Genomic DNA, 16,281 nt, shown 5'->3' with positions numbered 1-16,281 from the left:
CTAAAAAGGGCCAAACTGGGCGCCTGGGTGGCTCAGTGGGTTAAGCCGCTGCCTTCGGCTCAGGTCATGATCTCAGAGTCCTGGGATCGAGTCCCACATCGGGCTCCCTGCTCAGCAGGGAGCCTGCTTCCCTCTCTCTCTCTCTCTCTGCCTGCCTCTCCATCTACTTGTGATTTCTCTCTGTCAAATAAATAAATAAAATCTTTAAAAAAAAAAATAAAAAATAAATAAATTAAAAAAATAAATAAATAAAAAGGGCCAAACTCCCAGATACAAGGATGTGGTAACAAACAAACACTGTAATTAAGGGCATTCTTTGAAACCGTGCCTCCATTTAACTTTCTAATCTTTTCTGTTATTGGATATTAATATTCAGCACCAAAAGAATGAGATACTGTTTTTCTTCCAAAACAAAATCACATGACTATGCCACACATTAATATGCAAGGATTAGGATAGTGTTACTCTTCTATTTTTGTACGTGCTCTTTTCCTGAAGTTCCATGAGGCAAGGAGGCTGGATGAATCAGCAGGACTTTTAGTCTTAAAAGATAAGAAATCATATTGCTTAAATCAGAAAGGATGTATTACATTAAGGTCTAGTAAAGCTATTTCAAAAACCTTTTGAAAAGTAAGTTTGCATCAAAAATGTATTTATTGCAGAAAGACAATTTATGCTTACAGGTATATGTAAAAATATCTTGGGCTCAACACTAAAAGCTGCTGTCATTATGACCTTTTGGCAAGTAATTCAGATTGCTACATTTACATATCCTGCTTGATGTACTTACAAGGTAGGAGAACTGTAAACTAACCATAGTTTTCAAATAAGATTTATAGTTAAAAGTGAGAGAAAATGACTGTCTTATTTGACGTATATGTAGTAATTGTTGAACTGTAAAAGAATGAGCCACAATATGTAAAGCTTCAAGTATTACAACTTAAGCAAAAACAAACATGAGTGGGGAGAGAGAGGGAAATGGCGGAGGGAAAGACAAACCAAAAAAGTCTTCTTGACTGAGATAATCCAAACTCATAACTACTGTTCTGATGTGAAGAGATTATTTTTTTTTTTTAAAAAGGACATTCCAAACTCAAAGACTAAAATATTTTACTATTTCAACATAAAATTCTTCCAGAACTCTTATAATATGTACATGATCCTGGAATACATTTCTCACTTCTTAGCTTATTAACAATGTGTATATTTGAAAATAAATATATACAATATTTCAAAACAAACCCTTCAAGACCATATTTAAGCAATGACATCCAAAGAAATTAAATTCAGGCACCATGTAACATTTAGGATATATGGTATCTTGAATATCAAATGTTCTCTTGTTACTCAGAAGTCTTCCTTATACAGAGGTTGCTTCTAAAGTAGTTTTCTTACAGAGCCAAACATCCTGATGTGCCAAGTCCAATTTCATTTTCTCCAGTACTATAAAAAAAAGATAAACAAGTAGAAAGTAATTAGCTTCAATTTCACAAAGAAAGACAAACAACAGAGTCTATAGTTCTAAAAAATGCTTAGTTCTTGGCATGACATTTTTAGCTACTGAAAAGCTGTTAACTTATTCCACAGAGTGCACCCACTTCATTCCAGAACCGATCTGGAATCAAATCAAAGACAGCAGTCCTGAAAGAACAAGGAGGCCCAGTCATGGACTGTGTGGTGGCCAACACAATAACAGTGTTTGATATTAAAATATCAATTGGAAATGAAAGAAACCAATGTTTGTAGTACCTATTTTATGCTAGGCACCCCCACAGTTACCTCAGATATTGCTTATAAAGAGATGTGGAACACTGTACCTCTCTTCATTATTTCTCAAAATTAGCATTCAGTGAAATTCAGAGAATGCTACCCATTACTTCTGAGAACTGGCTAATATAAATTTAATCTGCAAGGGTTAATGGTTGTCTTTAACATGTACGGATGCTGCCAGTCACCACTCCCAGTACGGACAACTCTTTTTTTTTTTTTTTAAAGATTTTATTTGACAGATCATAAGTAGGCAGAGAGGCAGGCAGAGAGAGAAAGGCTCCCTGCTGAGCAGAGAGCCTAACGTGGGGCTCGATCCCAGGACCCCGAGATCACAACCTGAGCCGAAGGCAGAGGCTTTAACCCACTGAGCCACCCAGGCGCCCCAGTACGGACAACTCTTAATTGTTTGTGTGAACATAACTGAGTCATCCGTAACTCATGCGCCACCTTGTTCAGTAAAATATATGCTGGCAACATCTTGGAGGAAATAAGAATGCTGGACATGGGCAACATAATTTTGTTTCCATTAACTTTACCTCACTATTACTCTAAGAAAAAACAATGAAGGGGGAAAAAAAACCCTCACTGACAAATATTTGTGGGTATGTGTGCATATTCATGTATATGTGTAAAAATGTGACAGATGTTGACTGATTTTAATCTGATACAATTTAAAGTGATTCTAGCAATAATATGGTAAGATTCAGCTTTAATGCTTTTAAAAGGAATATAATTTCTGATTTAAGAAGTTGTTTAAATATCTTCTAGAAGACAATATCAGAGAAAATAAAAATAAACTTCTCAAATGGTTGTTGGCACGTATATAAAATCACATACATTTATTTGTTGCCTACTATGTGACAGGAACAGCTCAGGTTTTGTGAGAGTCCCTGTGATATTCAAGACAAAAAAAGCCTGTAGACCTATACGGCTCATACACAGGTCACCACTCATACACACACAACTATATCCAAACGTTGGGCAATGGGTGGGAAACTCATTCCAGGCAACAAGCAGAGGTGGATTGTTTGTGGGGGGTTGAGGGAATTATTGGGTATGAGAAAGAGCCATGGGGGTAAATCATCAGAGCTACAAAGAAGACTCTTTCTTTTTGAAGGCTGGTGGAAGATTACTGAAGTTGAAAATGCGGGTTAGAGCCACACTGTGGAGGGTTCTCACAGACATGCTACGAAGTCTAAATATCCTGGAAACAAGGAAATCCACACATGTGGATACGTATGTTTGTATGTGTGGGAGAAACACTACTACTGAACACTCTAACAGGTCACCTAAATACTTGTGAGCGTCTGTCTGCGGGGGGAAAAAATTCAGTAATACTATGTAGCAGAGTCAGTCCCAAAACATTCAACTCCCTGATGAATTTATATAAAAGGGTTTGATACAACAGAGGGGCAGGGAAACAACAGCAAGACAACTAACTTTCCTAAAAGCAGTTAATGAAGCAAACAGACAAATCTTACCATGGATCATACTCAAGTGTTTGAAAACTTGCCCCCCAGAAGACAAGGAAATTAAATCTCTACAGATAAAAAATAAACTGTAGGGCATTTTAGCCAAAAATTATGGGGCACTCTGCTGACTGCTGCTATTACAGTAATTATTCTTAAGACTTTAAAACATTTGTAATGTCACATGTGCCTGTATGCTGTTTTTAAACATGGTGGGTTCTGATGACTACTCGTGCAGCAGGGCTGACTACACAGCCACCCAAGAGCATGTGGGGGGGCAATAAAATTCAGGACTGGCTTATGGTCAATGTGCAAAATAAATGTTACCCCACATTTATCATATTTATCTGGGATTAACTGGTTCCAATGACTCCTTTTTATAGCACACTCTCTTAGCTATTTGCATAGCTGTTTTGTTTTGTTTTTTTTTTTTCCTTTTAAGGGGCAGATGAAACATTAAGGAGAGAAAAGTTAAAGATCATTTTCTTAAATTTACAAGTATATTTTTTAAAACTCACAACTCACAACAAAATCCACTCATCTCTAATAATTTAAAGCTTAAACATATGTATCAAGAAAAACATGATATAGAAACTACTATTTCTACAACCTATGGTCTGGGTTTGAATCTGTACTTTTGTCCCACATTAACCCTAAGACCATGAGTTACTTAATCTCAGCCTTGGTTTTTCTCTTCTGTAAAAAAGGCCCGGTAATTCACGCACAGGCGTGAGGATTAAAAAGGTGATACAGAGAAAGTTCTTTATGTAATTTCTCATACTTCTAAGTGTACAATAGGCTGTAATTATTACTATTACTATTGTTTCTTTGTTGTTAATTTTTATTCCTCCCAGGATAATTCAGATAAATGAGGAATAGATCTGGGACACAAAATGATACAAAATACTTTCATATGATATAATGGTATTGTGATAGTTATTTATTTAAGCCACTGGCCTGGGAATCATCTATGTCTTTAGAAAGTTATTAACTAAATTAAAAAGAAAAGCTTGGTTTTTGAGAAAAATTTCTCTTTGGCTAAAGAATTCAATACTTTTTGTTTTGTTCAATTAAATATTTTATACTTTTTTTTTTATTCCTAATGATAAAATAAGGTACATAACATAAACTCAGAAAAATGCTCTATTCTCTTCTCGTAGGTTATTTTTTGCATCTATGCGCTCTCAAAGTAGATCAGAGAGGACAGCAGTTACAGACCAAACATCCTACATGGGGCTGAGGTGTTAGGGTCAGCACATAAAGGTAAAACAGGAACATAAACAAACAAAATTACTCAAATAAAACAAAACAAAAAAAACTCCTCAGAAGGCAACACATTACATATAGTCATCTCTCCAAAAGTTCAGAACAGGAAGCTTTTCCCTTAATACTAATGCAAAAAAAAAACCCCTAGGGTTTCTTTGAGCAGCAGAAGGGGCAGATGGATGGCCTGCACTTAGAAGCCCCCTTGTACAAAAAAAACGAGAATCCCCAGTAATTGGGAGTCACACTCAGCATGGCAAGGTGTCATGTCATAGGAGACACCTGGGATCTGAAACATTCCTGAAGCAGCTCTTCTCACCTTTATTAGGACATATGCTGTTTAAAAAAAAACATGAGGCAGAATAACCACACTGTCTGTCTCCTTTCACTGTTGGTTTGTCTTTGAAATCACCACAAATATATAAAGTTGAATTCTCTTCAGTTAAAGGCACATAATATATGACTGCATGTTCATGTGCCCCTCTGCTTGGATCTGAGCTTTTCTCCCCTTGAACATCACGGGGGTTAATTAAGGATTCTTACCAAATGTAAAGCAGTGCTCCCAGTAACTTGAGCTGGAACTTCGGTAAACTTTCTGAATGCCATCTGTTCTTACTGCTTTACTCTGTCTACAAAAAAATACATCTCTAACCCTGGTTAATCTACCAAGATTCAATTAATTAGATCAGTATGTACTAAGATGAACGGAAACCACACCTCGCTCTTCAGCCTTCTCTCATCAATCAGTGGAGAGAGAGAGACAGGAGAAAGCAGAAACAGAGAAGAAACGGGCTGTCATGTGAGAGATTACCAACCAAAGGCTAGTTTTAGAGCAGTAAATGACACAAACTAAGTGACCTCTACCTTTCTGTGCGGACAAGAGTAGAAAGCCCTTTAAAGATCATTTCAGTGGGGACAAGAGTTCTGATGATGCAATCTCAAAGACAATGACCTAAATAAAAGTGTTTTTCAGTGGAAAATTTGTATCACTAATAGGTGGGTGTTGCTAGGCAACAAATATTGCAGTGTTTAATCTCTACCCTTCCTTCGGAATGGTACGATGGAAGAAAATAAGTCTTTTCAGCATGCAATATAATAGTTGTATGTGGCAATTTTATAGTCTTCTTTTAGACTATAATTTCTTTTATGCTGAAACAACTATAATTTTTGTTAACATGTATCAATTACTTTACCTCCATTTTTAGAAAATTGTCCTAGAATCCACAGTGATTAACAGAAATGCAGTAAAATTAGCCTAAATCAATTAGCAGTATACATCCTTATTATAAATGTTATGAGTGACCAAAAAAATAGATGTTGATCATCCAGATTTGCACGTGCATGTCATTTATTCTAAGTATTACTTAGAAAATATATAGTCACTACTTAGAAAATATACAGCATCTAGAAGTGTCAATTCAAAGAAAAAATAAACTGCAGAGATTAATTAAGAAATAGCTAAGGGGCGCCTGGGTGGCTCAGTGGGTTGATACCTCTGCCTTTGGCTCGGGTCATGGTCCCAGGGTCCTGGGATCGAGCCCCACGTCGGGCTCTCTGTTCAGCAGGGAGCCTGCTTCCCTTCCTCTCTCTCTGCCTGCCTCTCTGCCTACTTGTGATCTCTGTCTGTCAAATAAATAAGTAAAATCTTTAAGAAAAAAAAAAAAGAAAGAAAGAAAGAAATAGCTAAGCTTCAGGGTGCCTGGAAGGCTCAGTCAGGTAATCAATTCTTGATTTTGACTCAGGTCATGATCACAGGATCCTGGGGGTCTCACTGGGCTCTGTGCTCTGAACAGAGTCTGCTTTTCCCTCTACCTCTGCCCTTCCCCTCATGCTCACTTGCTTGTCCACTATTTTTAAAATAAAATAATAAATAAAATCTTTAAAAAGAAATAGCTATGCTCCGTAATTTCTTAATTTGAAAAGATTTACATGAGGTTAAAATTGTATTTAGCACCTCTTGTAATCTTCAATGCCTAAGCAAATTCCAGTGAAATTAAACATCCTTGGGTTACTCTGATTTTGATATTGTTTCAGCTGCACAAGAATATAGGCACAGGTAATGAGTACAGGCAGTGGTGACTTATTTAACGAAACCCAAGCATTGTCAAGTTCATTTCTTAGGATGTAGAATATTATGGATATTCTGGTAAAGACTTGAATTTGGTAAGCTAGGAAACAACTTTTTATGTGGGTCAGCCCACCCATCTTTAAGTGGGGAAAATGTTAAAACTCACTTTTGTGGTTACAGTAGAGCTTATATAATGTTAAAAAATAATGAAGTACTGTATGAAACACAGCTCAAATAAATAAAGGTATTGTCCCAGATATGATTATCTCTCACTGTAAAATGGAGCACTGAGATATGATGATGTAAAAAATTTTGTCTATATAAATACTCATGCTGTATTAAGTCTCCACTATTACCTATCTAGGATGACACTGGTGGTCTCTACATTGCTGGAATCATCTAGATAGTTGCTCTTAATTCATATTCATGCTGCTACGGCCTTGATTTTTTTTCTTTTTTTAAAGATTTTATTTATTTATTTGACAGAGAGAGAGAGAGCACAAGAGAGAGAGAGCACAAGGCAAGGGGAGAGGCAGAAGCAGGCTGCCTGTTGGGCAAGAAGCCCGATGCAGGACTCAACCCCAGGACCCTGGGATCATGACCTGAGCCAAAGGCAGATGCTTAACTAACTGAGCCACCCAGGCACCCCCTTATGGTCTTGATTTTAGATAAAAAGTACTATTTTGTTATTAAGAATCTAACCTAGTTTGAGAGAATTTGTAATGACGAAGGCCAAAGTAATTTAAAATAACTATTTATCCAGGATTACTACATCTTATCTACCATTTTAATGAAGAACTAAAAAATAGAAACCTAAGAAAGACTTAATATTTCTTTCCAGTAAATATAATCCTCTGTTAGTTCATGCTTATAAAATTATCTTTCCCAAGTGTAAGTTAAGAGTACATCCACCTCTATTACCAATTTATTAGCCATATTCTTATTTTCTCTATGAATAGAAAAGGTATATGCATTAACTCTTGGTTCTGAACAATCTTCGTAATTTAACCATCGGTGCTGAGGGTTTCATTTACTTTCAGTCTCGGCAATAGTTAAGATCAGCTTTATATGCGGAAAGCAGTTAACCTTTGTGTCTATCTCTGACAAGAGATCAAATTTAGTTTCTATCTCAATGCCAATCACTTTACAGATGTGGAAACTGAGGCCCAGAGACATTGGTAAAGAAAGGTCCTTCTGTTACTACCTCCTTCAAATAAGAATGTGGTCCCTTTTTAATCTAGCCTTTTCTCTCCTGTATTTTTAATACAAGGAATTTTAAAAAGTAGTCCTTCTGGGGCACCTGGGTGGCTCCGTCAGTTAATCCATCGGACTCTTAATTCTGGCTCAGGTCATGGTCTCAGGTCATGAGATCAAGCTCCCCATCAGGCTCCCTTCTCAGCAGGGAGTCTGCTTTAGATTCTTTCTCTCCCTCTCCCCCTGGCCATCCCGTCTCAGTCCCAGGCTCGCTCGCTCGCTCTCTCTCTCTCTCATAAATTGACAAAACAATTTCAAAACTAAACTAAAGTATACCACTAATTCAGGGGCACCTGGGTGTCTCAGTCAGTTAACCATCTGCCTTCAGCCTGGGTCATGACTTCAGGGTCCTGGCCTCAAGCTCCACGTCAGGCTCCCTACTCAGTGGTGAGTCTCCTCCTCCCATTCCTTCTCCCCCTACTCACACACACTCTCTCTCTCACTCGCTCGCTCACTTTCTCTCTCTGATTAGTAAATAAAATCTTAAAATAAATAAATAAATAAAGTATACCACAAGTTCATTCACAGACCTTGCATGAAAGCTCAAACTTTAAGCTAGAATGTATTAGATGAGTGGCAGTTGAGTTTTCAAGGATGCCATACTTAATCCCTCTCCAGAGTACACACTTCTCTTGTCCCTGAGAGCCAGGGCTGGCCTCCTGACTTGCTCTAAGAGGCCTGCTGCCCCGCTTTCACATTCCTTGGGGGGACAGCCATCATCATGCAGAATAGCAGCCCTGGCTAGAGTAGGGAACAGTGAGAGAAGCAGAGACAGACCATTTAGAGCAGCTCCAAAGTGAAGGTGTGTGAAACCTATTGGATCCTTCAGAAAAACCCAATCACCAGCTGAATGAGAGAACCTACCTGACGTAACAGGAAACAAAAGAGCCATATAGGTGGGATATGGCTGAAATCCTGACTGAAAAATCATAAATAATAAATCATTATTGTTTTTTGAGCTAGTGAGTCCAAGTTTGTTATACAGCTACAGATAATCTGAAATGAGGTGTCAGGCAGCAGTGTTAATTTTAAGTGTGGAGTTTTAGCTCTATTATACAGTAAATGCTGAGGAACTAAAGAAGAAAACTGAGAAACTTGAAGTATGCAAGAATAAAAACTCTTGAAGGAGAGAAATTTGTTCAGCTGTAATAAGGACAGAGCAAAAATGAAATATAAATGACCAACTCTAAAGGAAAAGGGAAGATAGAGAAGTTAACTAACCTCAAGCATATTAAAACTATCTGAGTTTTAAAAAAGAAAAAAAAAAGAGTGTACACACAAAAAGGGAGAGGGAAAGTAAGTGGATTATGAGGGCTATGCCTGGGAAAGTTTCAGTAACTCCTAACATAATATAGCAGTAAGCAAGACACTGACAAGAAAACAAGTTTCAAAAATACTAGATATGGGAGTCAAAAGATTTGGGTTCAAGTCTTGATTCTGTTCCTTGTTAGTCACATGACGTTAGCGAAGTCATTGTCCCATTCTTGGTTTCTATCCCTGATTGCTCCAAAATACCCTGCTGTGCTATATGGAGACTCAGATCTACCATTAGCTAGACAAATCACTGACCATCTGAATCAGCTTATTCCTTTGAGAGGTGACCGGTTAGGAGTAATAACCTGGGAAGCAATCCCTGATTGGTCCCTGTAATATGACAGGACCCAACTGGTGTTCTGGGAGAAGAAACTTTTGTTAAGCCAGAAAAAGAGAATAAGCTAACATTTACAGGAAGAAACTCCTTTACATTCCTTGGATATTTTTTAAGTAGATAAAGCACTGTGCTAATATGTGAGTAACAGAGCCCCGTCTTCAAGAAATTTGTATTTTAGGAGTTATAAAAAAAAGTATCCAAGTATCTATAATAGAAAGCAAAATATAAGTGCAACTCATAATAAAGATAAAAGTCCTATAAATTTCCAGAGGAAGATCAAAGTGACATTAAGAATAGATCTTAGACAACAGCTTAGATTTGGTAGGCAGAAGTTTACCAAAGATTCACTGAAGAAGATGGATATTCTATGCTGAATAAATGGCAGCTGCAAAGTAATCACAGAGACAGAAAAGAACAAAATATTCAGAGAGGTTATTAGGGAAACACCTTGGAGAGTAGCTTGGAATACAATATCCTAGAAAGCTTTGAGCTGCCAGAGAATGGACTTCACTGTTTTTTTTTTTTTTTAAAGATTTTATTTATTTATTTATTTATTTGACAGAGAGAAATCACAAGTAGATGGAGAGGCAGGCAGAGAGAGAGAGGGGGGGAAGCAGGTTCCCCGCTGAGCAGCGAGCCCGATGCGGGACTCGATCCCAGGACCCTGAGACCACGACCTGAGCCGAAGGCAGCGGCCCAACCCACTGAGCCACCCAGGCGCCCTGGACTTCACTGTTAAGCAATGAGGAAACACTGTACACCCTGAAATTTAAAAAGGAAAAAAAAAAAAAAAAGACATTATTTTGTGAAAATATATCCGACTGGGATATTTAGAAGGATAAAAAATGCTTGGAGAAAAAACTACTACAGAAGAATTATAAAGGGTTTTAGTTATCCAAGATATCTTAAAGAACAAAAAATGGATTAAGATGTTAGTTGGAGGGCTCCTGGGTGGCTCAGTGGGTTAAGCCTCTGCCTTCAGCTCAGGTCATAATCTCAGGGTCCTGGGATCAAGCCCTGCATTGGGCTCTCTGCTCAGCAGGGAGCCTGCTTCCTCCTGTCTCTCTGCCTGCTTCTCTGCCTACCTGTGATCTCTCTCTGTCAAATAAGTAAATAAAATCTTGAACAAAAAATTTTAGTAGTCAGAAAATGATAGAAAAGGATAATTAAAGAAATGGTTAAACTAAAAAGGAAATGGTTAAACTGAAAAGGCTTAGTGACTCAGTAGTACTGGGTGAGGAAGAAGGCAAAGTAGACAGGCGATTAGTAAAATTATAATAGAATAAGCAAAGTCAGGAAGGAGTGTGCAAGAAGAAGAGTGTGAGTGTGTGGAAGGGAAAGGAGCCTAATTTTTCTGTTTGCTTACCATTTTCATAATCATCCTCATTAGGAAACTCATAATAAAACCAGGTTTTAAACCTGGGGTTTACCATCACAGGCTAGTGTGAAAAGGTCTCCCTCAGACATCTGCATGCAAGATTCTACTAACAGTAAGTCTACAGATAGACTTTTTCAGTGCGTGGTATGCACTGCTTTTCTCAGCTTCTATACTCCTTTCCTAGCACTTCTCTGTTTGTCAAAACCCAACAAGAGTTCAAGTCTCACTTGCCAAGGCCTCTGCTAGACTCAAGATCATTCTCAAGAAAGATTTACAATCACCACTGACTACAAAAAACAAATACCTATGCTGATACTCCGCAGTCTGGTTAACAACCATAAAAATTTAAGTGGGATGATTCAGAGTTAATAATGTATGCAACACATTCATATCAGCTGGCTGATGTCAAAAAGTCTTGACAAAATGCAGAGAAGACATCACTAGCAGGAGAAAAGCATGACTCCCTGAGGACTCTGGGGTAGGACACAGAGAAGCTGAGATCAATTGCACTACCTTCAGAGAACTTACCTGGGCAAACTTGTGAATCTGCTCCACCACTGCAGCAAAGAGAGCATGGACACTTTCGTCGATCAAACTCTGCATGTAATGGACGGCCTCTTCATCAGACAGGTCCAGCCGGAATTTATCCTGAACCTATGAGGTCACAGTAGGTTAGTCTTTTGAATGAAAAATAAGGACTCAATTTAAAGAGACAGCATCAGATTGATATAGATGTTGTTACAATCTATTATGACCTATTTCCATGACAAAGAAGTAATCCATAAAGTACAAGAAGTTCTGAATATTATTATTCTTTTGAGTGAAGTTTATTGTTTTTGCTATATGCTCTTTAATCACCCTTTCTTTGTTGGTTGTTAGATATTTTTTTAAGAAAAAATAAACAGTAAACATGATTCTGCCAGGTGCTGCAGATATAAGACAATAAACATAAATTGTTCTTTTAATTCAAAAGTGTGCTTTACTTTTTTGCATTTCTTTTTTTCTCAAGTTTTATTTATTTAAATAATCTCTACACCCCACATGGGGCTTGAACGCACGACTGAGATCAGTCCTATGCTCTTCTGACTGAGCCAGCTTGGGGCCCCTATTTTTTTTTTCCTTTGCATTTCAAAGCTAGAACTATTGTGTAAAATTTAAAATGGGACATATTTGCTAATAATCTCCTTCACTTTATCCCTGTTACTTATTATTAAATGAAAATACCAAGGTGAGATTATAGTAATATTCTCCCACACCGTTTCAATTCCTCTACAAGAACAGGAATCACGTCAATCACTGGCAAAATTAAGATATTCCAGAATGTCTCCTTTCCTACAGCAATTCCTTATACTTCTGCCAAGAACTACTTCAATTGGTCTGCAATTTCCAGAGAAGAATTTTCCTTTATTTCATATTTAAAGTTACAGATGACTCCCAATAACAATAACTAGAATTTTTATAAGAATAACTAGAAAAATTAGTAGAGACATACATGAGAATGGTTCCTAAAAAATAAAAACCAATGTAATTGAATGACTTTTCTGTGCAAAAAACATTTCACATGCAGTATTTCACCTGACTCTCAGGTAGACAGTGCCTCTACCTCTAAGATGCAGAAACAAAGGCAGAGCGAGTTTATGAAGCCAACCAACCCAGAGTCCCTTCACTGATGGCAAGGGTCTCATGCTGCCAGATAATCTCATGCCACTGCACATAACCATTATAACTCTACTCCTTTCTCCTCTTGTAAGTGACCCAAATATACTTTTGAAAAAGCAGGCAAGGAGAAAATGTCTCTATGCAATTAAAAAGTAGTCACATTTAGTACTTCCTTTTAAGTACAGAATTTAACTACTAGGAAACTAAGAAGGACACAGTAGAACAACCCACGGCCCTGATTTGCACTTATTTCTTCACTAGATTGGGAGTATGCCAGATGATCCAACAGCTCTGCAGCTTCAGGATGGGGAAGTAAAAAAGATGTGGATAAAAAAGATGTGTCCTTCACTAAAAAGTGAAGGACAGTTCAATGGAGGGATGTCTTAAGGAATATCTTGAATGAACTAGCTCTCCCACTTCTGAATCCCAATGGTGCATCAGTTCCTTGAGTTTAACCCTTTATTTTCTTTGATTTAAGATGTCTGACAATGGGGTGCCTGGGTGGCTCAGCAGCTTAAAGCCTCTGCCTTTGGCTCAGGTCATGATCCCAGGGTCCTGGGTTCGAGCCCCACATTGGGCTCTCTGCTCACCAGGGAGCCTGCTTCCTCCTCTCTCTCTGCCTGCCTCTCTGCCTACTTGTGATCTCTGTCTGTCAAATAAATAAATAAAATCTTAAAAAAAAAAAATAAAAAAAGATGTCTGATAAGTCTGGAACTAGTTTTAAGGACATGAAAAAACTATAGGGCAGGAAAATCAAAACTTTAGCTTAATTTATCAAAACTTACATGCTTCTATAAGTGCTACAACACAGACTATATGTATTTTGCATAGAATATTTATATTTATATTTCATATTTACCAAATATGAAAAAGCCACCCTTAACTGCATATAAATGGCTGATTTGGCATCATATATACTGACCAGGCTACTTGTTACTGTTCCATAGATCCTTAAGGTTCTAATCCTTTTCTTCAAGATACTTTCTCTCTGCTCTTCAGGTTATAGTTTAGGTCTATTCATGTGTGTGTGCACACATGCATACACACACATACACAGTCTAACATTCCAATTAGTACTAAATATTAAATTTTGTCTTTAATAGCATTTTGATGTATATTCTTCTTGCATCCACACTCTCAGATGTGTATATGCCCCATACAAAAACCCTGCAACACATTTCTAGACTAAACTATACTGTCTTTCCTAAGGAACACAGAGATTTCATTTATATGTAATCTTTACCCTTTGTCTTTCAAAGCTCAAAATACATCATTACAAGACTAATTTAACATTCATTAATAAAAAAGACTCTTGCTTAAAATAATTTAGTATTTAGCATCTCTGAAATAAGAGTAACTTTTGTTAAAATAATAAAGCAGACATTCCTTATTAAATATTTTTAATTCCAATTAGAATTTTAAATTTTTTCCTTGTACTCATTTCCTAATAATTTAATCACAGAAGTGATTACAACAAAGGAAAAATTTTCACTCATCAGAATAAAAGGAAGAGTTTTAATGTAAACATTATTTCCTTGCTGAGTTCATTTGATTATCTGAGCTGCAACAGAACAAAAAAATTCCATTACATGAATAAAAACCAGAATTTAAAATAAAGAATAAGGGGTGCCTGGGTGGCTCAGTTGGTTAAGGGTCTGCCTTTGGCTCAGGTCACAATCCCCGGGTCCTGGGATCAAGCCTGGCATTGGGCTCCCTGCTCAGCAGGAAGCCTGCTTCTCCCTCTCCCACTCTACTTGCTCGTGTTGTCTCTCTCTGTCAAATAAATAAATTGAAATCTTTAAAAAAAAAAAGAAAAGAAAAATTATAAAAATTGAACCCCTATCCAACTACTGCTAAAAGAGAATTAATGTTATAATTATTTGTAATAAGACACAGGACTAGTAGAGAAAAATAAAAGCTACGTTACAAAAATTCAATGTGCATGGATGTTACGGCTTGTATTTTTTTTAATTTTTAATTTAATTTTTTTAGAGTTTCTTAAAATTAACATATAATGTATTATTTGTTTCAGAGGCACAGGTCTGTGACTCATCAGTCTTACACAACACACAGTGCTCACGACAACATACACACTATCCAATGTCCATCTCCCAGCCACCCCTTCCCTCCAATGGATTGTATGTTTTAATAAACAAACTTTGTATGCACCAAAGGTAATTTAATTTTATAGTTCATTTGAAAGAGATCTTCACACAATTTGTAGCTGCTTGTAATATATATGTTTGTTTTAAAGTTAGTCAAAAATCAATTAGAGAGGGGTGTTTGGGTGGCTCAGTCAGTTAAGCATCAGTCTTTGGATCAGGTCATGGTCCCAGGACATGGGGATCAAGCCCAGCATCTGGCTCCCTGCTCAGTGGGAAGTCTGCTTCTCTCACCCTCTTCCTCTGCCTCTTCCCATGCTCATGCTCTCTCACTCTCAAATAAATAAATAAAATTAAAAAAAAAATCAGAGAAAGAACACATCCATTTATTCTTCAACACAAAATAGTATTACCTCATTAAATTACTATGAATAAATTTATTACCAAAGTTTAAAAGATTTCCTTATTACTGATTTAAAGAAAACACAAATGAAAAAGCACTATCAAGTAGTTATGTTTATCCATTAAACTATTCTATTTCTCTCCCTCACCCCATTTTTTTAATAGAGATTCACCTATATCAGAAGCTAAGCAAATTTAAAACTCTCTGAATATAGGCAATTGTCTTATCAATACACTCTCCCTAGTAACAAAGTTAATAATATGCTAGAAAATACAAGTTTTCTTTTCTTTTTTTAACTGAAGTATAGTCAACATACAACGTTACATTAGTTTCTGAATACGTAGGTTTCTTATCTCAAATATTTTAACTTCCCTTTATTCACTAGGACAATCTACAGGAGTTGACTAAAATGTTTTATCCATACCACATGTTCATAAGATATCTCCTTTTCATTTATTCAGAAAAAACTGACACACCCTACTTCATGAGCCTTTCCTGGCCACAAATTTTAAAATTTCCAAAATCAATGTCAACTCAACATTTAATTTTCCTCTCTCATTTATTTTTTCTCTAAACACTAATCATGATTATTATGTTATATATTTTATTCATTTTACCCTGTTTCTTTTCTGTTTCCCTTATTAGAAGGTAAGCTCCATGAAGGCAGAAAATTTTGTTTTATTATTACTATAACTCAAGCACTAAGACAGTGCTTGACACTTAGTAAATAGCTAAATAAATACTAGTAAGTATTTATCAAAGTAAGTAAGTAAATCTTTAAAAAAAGAAAAAAACTAGTATGATCTATTTGCTCATTTTTGGAAATTAGTCTTCCACCATGCTTTAATTATACTTGTACATACCACTTTGCTTTATATCAATATGCATTATTTTTATTAGACTACTTGGGTAACTTTGTACTAAATTATTAAAAGGATTCAAGCAACTTTTGTGGAAGCTTCCTATGGCACAAAGCACAGAGCAGCACACTAACCTACTACTCCCAGGTACTTGATGTTTGTGATTCATGATCATATGTTTTAAATTGTGATTCCACCTCATATTTTTGGGCAATTGTATTTTCTAAGAAATAAATAAATCTGATTTTAAAATATCATGTATTTCATATGTAAGTATGCAATTTTCAAAAAATTAAAACAAAACTGATATATACTAAATTAAGTTATGGAGACAAGAAAATATTGTTGTACTTCGTTATGATGACTCAAGTAATTTAAATAATCTGCACTTCTCTCAGCTTCAA

General features: G+C 36.5%; 1 protein-coding gene across 2 annotated transcripts in view; it reads right to left on the bottom strand.

Annotated features, from left to right (window-relative positions):
* Positions 1–635: 635 nt before the first annotated feature.
* Positions 636–16,281, bottom strand: part of PIK3C3 (phosphatidylinositol 3-kinase catalytic subunit type 3) — a 140,950-nt gene continuing 125,304 nt past the window's right edge. The window contains exons 24-25 of one of the 2 annotated variants that reach the window (XM_004752236.2): positions 11,382–11,507; positions 636–1,443 (exon numbers count right to left, since the gene is read on the bottom strand). In XM_004752236.2, coding sequence (XP_004752293.1) covers positions 1,429–1,443; positions 11,382–11,507 — 141 coding nt within the window. In that variant the 3' untranslated portion in view covers positions 636–1,428. Of the gene's footprint in view, positions 1,444–11,381; positions 11,508–16,281 lie in introns of those variants that run through there. The other variant, XR_006602097.1, reaches the window with a different exon arrangement.

Source organism: Mustela putorius, unplaced genomic scaffold (genome assembly GCF_011764305.1).
Source record: "Mustela putorius furo isolate JIRA1106 unplaced genomic scaffold, ASM1176430v1.1 tig00003858_pilon_pilon_pilon, whole genome shotgun sequence".
NCBI classification, from domain to species: Eukaryota; Metazoa; Chordata; class Mammalia; order Carnivora; family Mustelidae; genus Mustela; species Mustela putorius.
Note: the sequence above shows the minus strand (reverse complement) of the source record. Positions and strands in the feature narration are given on the sequence as shown.